Source organism: Poecilia latipinna, unplaced genomic scaffold (assembly GCF_001443285.1).
Source record: "Poecilia latipinna isolate Pla-1442-1.1 unplaced genomic scaffold, P_latipinna-1.0 Scaffold3231, whole genome shotgun sequence".
NCBI classification, from domain to species: domain Eukaryota; kingdom Metazoa; phylum Chordata; class Actinopteri; order Cyprinodontiformes; family Poeciliidae; genus Poecilia; species Poecilia latipinna.
In genome coordinates this window covers 6379-13196 of record NW_015115847.1, presented here as the reverse complement: position 1 = coordinate 13196, position 6818 = coordinate 6379, and the positions used below count along the sequence as shown (strand labels likewise).

Here is a 6818-nt window from a genome sequence, read left to right as displayed (position 1 = left end):
ATTTCTTCAAATCTTTCAGGGGTTTTATTCTTGAAGGTGTTTGAAGGGAGGACAGAAATTATGCAAAGGTTGTTGGACAGAGGTTGCCATGCAGGCAGAGGTTTTACTTCTCTGAAATCCTGTTCAAAATGGCGCAGCTGCAGGCACTGCTCCAGCTTCAGATGATGCTTACACCAGAACTGTTCGAAAGCATTCTCTGTCTCATCGAGCTGGGCCAGGAGTCTACAACAGAAAGGATCTACTTCACCAGGTATAATGGGAAGGTGGCCATTTTCCTAATATAGGTTAAGGTTAGCAACACGACATAAAAAGTGTCAGTTACCTTTCCACGGTTGTCTGGTTCTCCATCTCGTCAGGCTTGAGTTTGTGGTTCTCCGATTTAACTGTCTGGTCCTTGATGCAGGTAAATAAGGTGCTGCCTTGTCTTAAAGCTAGCTTCAGCTCCTCCTGTTTTAGAGGCATGAAAGCATTTAAACAGTAAACAAGGTAACTAGTAAAACATTTGTACATCTACACATTCTCGCTGCTTTCCTTTTCAGGTAGGACATTTTATGGCATTGGTTAAGAGAACTTTAGTTTTAATTAAATATTTGTCTTCTCATGCATTATTTAGCGTGTTCTAAATGTGCTGCCTAACCTTTAGGTTACTGTATTTGCCAGTGTGTTCTGCGAGTAGGTCTTTGGTGCTCTGGACATCATTGGGAAGCTCCGTCTCTGCCAGCTCCGACCCAAACCTCTGTAGCATCTGCGCTGTAGTTTTCACTGTCAAGGCAAAGTTTTCTATGGCCTAAAGAAAAACCCAGACATGTGACTCTGACACATTCTGAGACATAACTAATCATTGAACTTGCTGACCCTAACCCTAGCAAAAAACATTTAATTTCTTTATAACCACAAAGCTATCACAATATTAGCTTTAGTGCAAGATAAAAAATACACACTTAAACTGAGCATCAAAATATTACACAGTTTATAGCTTGCTCTACCACCACCCCACGAGAAACAACTAGAACCTTCTAAAATAGAAAGTTGGTTTTAAAGTGTATTGGATCATGTCTTATCTATAGATGTTTTGCCACGTAGCAACATGTTATTGTACTGCATGAATGAAGTTTTTAGCATTGGTATTACAATATCTCGCTTCAGTACTGATGATTAGGAATCACCATAAAATTATGCCATTACAACATGGATGCAAAGATGTAAAATCAGCTGGTGAGGAATGTAAGGGCCCATATTCTAAAAGAATTCTAAAACAAAAAGTAGCTCCTAGAGACATGTATTTTTGTTTGTTTTTTTAAGAATTTTACCTAGGTGAGAGAAGTTATTCACAAAGTACCTCAGGCTTTAAAGGACCTCCGAACGTGATAAAATTCTAATCCATCCCCACCAGATTAGTGAGATGCTTCCCTAATAAAAAAAAATCCCTCAATCACCTAAAGGAACTGAAATTACAAAAAAAGGACTTTTGGCGGACGAGACAAGGAGTTTTTGAGGAGTTTATAGAAGCAGCTCAAAGCCAAGATTAGAAACAGCATGGAGAAAAACAGGAATTATTTGGAGATAAAAGTACAGAGGAACAATATCAAAAACTTGTGGTCAGGGATGAAGATCACCAGTTTCAAGCAAAATGAGGATCAGATAAATAGACATTCATACTGTAGAAAATTTCAAGTACTTATTGGATATATTTTTGTAAATATTTGCACTATGTTTTGCACCATATGGTTGTCTGTGTGTGTTAACAAAATACCACTTCCGTCCAGCAGTCAAACTGGGAATCTAATCAAGTCTCATCATTAACTAACTCATAAGTAATCTTCTAAATAAATATCCATGTATGTAATATATGTGACATATTTGTGCTATGAATATTGAGGACTATTTCAAAAGGGTTCCCCATAGTTGAAAGAACTAAACACACCATGACATTGTGCTCACCAAGGCTGGGTTTTAGCTAGTTACCTACTTATGAAGTAGAACTTAAAGTAAAAATATTAATTATTTTATGCTCAATATTTACTCACAGTTCGGTGGTGTATCCACTGGCTGTGAGAGTACTCAAGACTTCCTCCAAACTCCTGGGTCAGCTGACTTTTATCCACATACCCATGAAGATCTGACAGAGAGTTCAGCATAACAATCTGGAAGAAAAGTACTACAATAATTTAAGTGTTCAGAACCACATCCTACATTATAGATGTTTTGCCACAAAAACATTTACCCTTTAAAAATATAGATTTAGTTATGTCTGGGAATTAAAGACATAGCAGTACTCTGATTTAAAAAAGAAGCATTTGTTCTGAAGTCAAACAATGGGTAAAACAAAATATTTTAAGTTCAGAAGGTCTGTGGTACTTTGGCTTAGCCTTGTTTCTATTGAAATACAGGTCAGTCAATGATTAGATATAATAAAAATCAGGAAAGAAAACAGTAAGTGAAAGTGAAAAGTGTGTCACATTTGGTGAAAAAAAGTCTTTACAAAAATTATTTTAATTAAATTTTTTACCTACTGACAGAAGAAATACAGACTTCAGAAACCAAATAACTTTTCTTTCAAAAATGAGTGCTCAGTACAAATGTAGATGTTTTATGGATTGAAAACATATTGTTGTGTCTCTGTACCTTCATTTTGAAGTCATCCTTGTGGAGCTTTATTCCGATATCAGCTATTGTCCTCTGAAAGAATCTGGAAGGTCTCAGCACCAACACCAACTGGAGGTTTCCTGGAAATGCTGCCTGAAAACAACAAAACACAGAGGTGTATCATTGAGCTGTTTATTCTCTATCTGCTTATTAAAGTTTTCTTCAGCTTCCTCCAAAGACAAGTTACAGCAGAATACAGATAAGGGCCTCGTCCCAATACTCACTTCTACCCTTGTTCCACTCTTGTGCCCTTCAAATGTGCAATCATGTTGAAGGATTTGAGTGCGTAGTGTAGTGATGCCCAAAGTACACCGGCCCTCGAGGACCGACTTTGGGCATCACTGGCATAGTGTGTCCCAAATTATCCACATCCGCCCTAAGCTTCGCCCATTTTCAATCCTATTTCTGCCCTTATGCTGAGTCCACATCCATGCTGACTTCGGCGAAGTGTTTTACCCACAATTCATGTGACGTTTTGAGTTAGAAGGCAGAATTATAGCAGTTTTAGTTTTTTCCATCTTTATAGAAAATTCAAAGAAAATAGTCTACGACAGACTGGCGACCTGTCCAGGGTGTACCCCTCCTCTTGCCCGGAACGTTACTTGGAGATAGGCACCGGCAACCCTCCCGACCCGACTAAGGGACAAGGGTGTACAAGAAAACGGATGGATGGAAAGAAAATAGTATGTCAAGGCACACATTACCCAGATAGCACAATATGAGTGAAACAACATTCAAACAATGTCAGGTAGAAACAGCCTGGCATTGAAACAGAATCAAAAGTGGTTCGTGACTTACATGTTGAATCAACATTAGTGTTTCAAACATAACTGACACTACATCAATGTTGATTGATTCAATATAAAAACCATCATTTAGGTGGATTTTATATTGAATCAGTTAGGAATCAACATTGATTCAACCATCATTTGAATGTGGATCTGCATGCAGATTTGTGTTGATTTTACATTGAATCAGTTAGGAATCAACGTTTATTCAACTATCATTTGAACATGGATCTGCATGTATATTTGTGTTGATTTTATATTGAATCAATGTTAGGAGACAATGTTGATTCAACTATCATCTGAATGTGGATCTACATGCACATTTGGATTGATTTTATATTGAATGAAAGCTAAGGAATCAATGTTGATTCATGTAAATTTTTTGGTCTGATAAGTCTACATCATAATATACCACTAAAAGTTTCTTCACGGGTGTTAAACACACAATTATATTGGCAGATTATGGGTATCATGGGCATATGTTGTTCAAAATTATCACACATTAACACATTTCCAAAAAATATGTGTACATAAAGTTAAAATGACAATATGGCAATAATATAACATTTTATTTAAGAAAACAGGGATAGGTCTTTAAACATATTTGACTCCTTTTTGACTGTCAGAACAACAGTCAATTGTCTATGGAAGAACAGCATCCAGGAGGTTAAGCCTTGTAGTGTATGAACCAGGGAAACAGTACAAGTTGGGACAACCCAAGTTTGACTCTGGTTGGAGTCACTTTGGTTCCATGATGCCTTCCTCCCGTTCTGGTGCATAATGAAGCCACTTCGAGGACTTTGAGACATGTACCGAGTAAAAAGGGGCGTGTCAGTTGAAGCCCCGCTTCGAGGCTTGTGTTGTCTTTCTGAAAACCACGTGACTTACAACAAACGATGCCTCGCATTACTTGGGACACATGACTGCTTCATTTTACGTGACAGTTTTCAAAATAAAAGCACGATGAGCCATGCTGCTTCATGGGTTGTATGTAATTTGGTTGCACATCAGAGGATAATATTTGTCTTCAGCAGTGCCTGAAATAAAAGAAACATTGACCAACATATTTGATGTGTATTGATGATGGCACTCATCAAAATGTATACGTGTTACTGGTTTTCTCGATTGTTGATTATGGTGTTTTCATGACTGTATTTTTGTTATTCTATGATGTAAATCTATTTGAACTGCATTGTTGCTGAAATGTGCTACAGCTACACAAATAAACTTGATTGATTGCCTAAAATGGGGTCGCCAAGAGGAAAATGTCTGACATCTGGAAATACTTTGAGTCACAATAAAATTATTCTTAAATAAAAATAATTAACCCCTCCACCTCCCAATTTCTCACCTTCTGGAAACTTCCTCTATTATTTGTAGTTTGATTGGCAAAGATATATTAGTTTGGCAAAGACATATCAGTTAATACTGTTGCAGGACTAAAATTCTGCATGTAGCTAAATATAATAATAACATATATAAATTATAATATATTTATAACATATATAAATTGCTTCATGAGACTTCATTTGCCCATCACTACCTGCAGCCCTAGACTTCCTTGTTCACCACATGCTCTCCCAGACCAAACAATAGGCCCCGCCCTACTTTTAAAAACTCAATTCCCACAAAATCTCATAGGATTTAATACGTGGGCAGAATTTTAAAAAAAATACGAAGGGAGACATGACCTCAATTATTAAAAATATCTGGTTTGCCCCAAAATAACCAAGATTACTATAGGAACAAAACAATGCAGTTAGTTTTCAATAAACACATTTAAGATAAAAGTAATATTGCCAAATTTACCACAAAAGTGCTCAGAGTAGAATTCAATTCAGAACCAGGGACAAACCACTAGTGTAAAATGGGGAAGGCAGACCATTCCACTGCTTTTAGTGACTTGTAGATGTTTTTGTGTCAACACACATTATGCACAGTCAGTAATAATATTTATAGACAAGTAAGAAATTGTACAGAAAGGTGTCACAACTTACTGTTCTCAACATGTAGTGCTTAATTTGAAACATGATTAACCCCCACTCAGTAATAAAATGTTCCAGGCCCAATTGCGCAAGGAGGGCAAGGGGAAGGGAGGGTGGAAGGGGTGAGAAGACATGAAGGTTTGGGGGAGTAGGGGGAGATGAGGATGTAGTGGGATCTACCCCACCAGGAGGGGTGGAACAAACAGCATACTTGGATTCAAAATTGATTAGCAGTTTTTCCCAACACTGGTCCTCAAACTGACCTGCGTGAGTGTAATTCAGCAAAACCCTGTTAATCAGCCATCAATTAAAATCATGTGTGCTGAATTAGGGAAATGCCTAAAACTTGCAAGGCAGTGTGCCTTGAGGAGTAGTATGAAAAACACTGGAATATGCATTGGCATTTCAATCAATAGAATTCGACCAGAAAACAACATTGATTCAACATTGGCTAGAATTGGATAACTGTTTGATGGTTTATCCACCATCAGTCGTCAGCTTTAACCATAAATTCAACCTTTGTGACCATAATTCAACATTGAAGTAACGTCTTTTGCAAACAAGTCAACCGCAAAGTGGTTGTTTGGTTGGGACATCCCTCTCATATAAATAGTGGGGGTGGACTGTTTCACTTCTTGTAAATTCATAGTTGTAGATGTTTTTGTGTCAATATATCACAGATAAACAGTCAGCAATAATTTTTATGGACAAGTAAGGAAATGTACAGAAAGGAATCACCACCCACTATCCTCAACAGTGCTTAATTTGAAACGTGATTATCCCCGCTCAATAATAAAAAGCTCTGACACAGAGCTCCGGTGAGGAGGGGAAAGGGTGTGACAAAACAGCATACATTGATTCAACATTGATCAGATGTTGATCAGATAAAGCATTTTATTTATTAGATTTCAACCACAAAACAACATTGATTCAATTACACATTTTCAACTGTCATGTTCCGTGTTTCTGTGTGTTTATTTTTGAGTTTCTGTGTAGTCCTGTGAGTCTGTCTCTGCGTCCTCCCCGTTGATTGTTTCCCAGGTGTGTCTCATTCCCTTGATTACCCCGTGTGTATTTAAACCCACCTGTTGTCTGTGTTCCTCGTCGGATCCTCGTCGTGTCTAAGTTTGTCGTTGTCTATCGTGTCTGTTGCTTTCCAGTAGAACTGTACAGTCCTGGTTTGCTTAGCTCAAGATTCACATTGTCAGTTGCTACCGGTTGTTAGCTGTGTGCTAATTGTTCCTGCCGTGCTGCCTGACTGGACCGTGTTGAGCCACTTCATTAAATCATCTTTTCACCATAACCTGGGTCTCAGCGTTCTCTCCTCACCACTTCAACCCGCAACTCATGACAGAAGGACCCGACCAGATCGGTGAGGAACGCAACTAACAACATGGAC

General features: G+C 38.0%; 1 protein-coding gene across 1 annotated transcript in view; it reads right to left on the bottom strand.

Moving 5' to 3' along the window:
• The window catches only part of mcf2l2 (MCF.2 cell line derived transforming sequence-like 2), a gene marked incomplete at its 5' end in the record, with an annotated part of 43293 nt that overhangs the window by 30938 nt on the left and 5537 nt on the right, over positions 1-6818 (bottom strand). Inside the window, 6 exons of the mRNA XM_015023198.1 lie at positions 108-222; positions 323-447; positions 638-787; positions 2028-2144; positions 2626-2739; positions 3403-3405. Of these exons, the coding sequence (XP_014878684.1) occupies positions 108-222; positions 323-447; positions 638-787; positions 2028-2144; positions 2626-2739; positions 3403-3405 (624 nt within the window). The remainder of the gene's footprint in view (positions 1-107; positions 223-322; positions 448-637; positions 788-2027; positions 2145-2625; positions 2740-3402; positions 3406-6818) is intronic.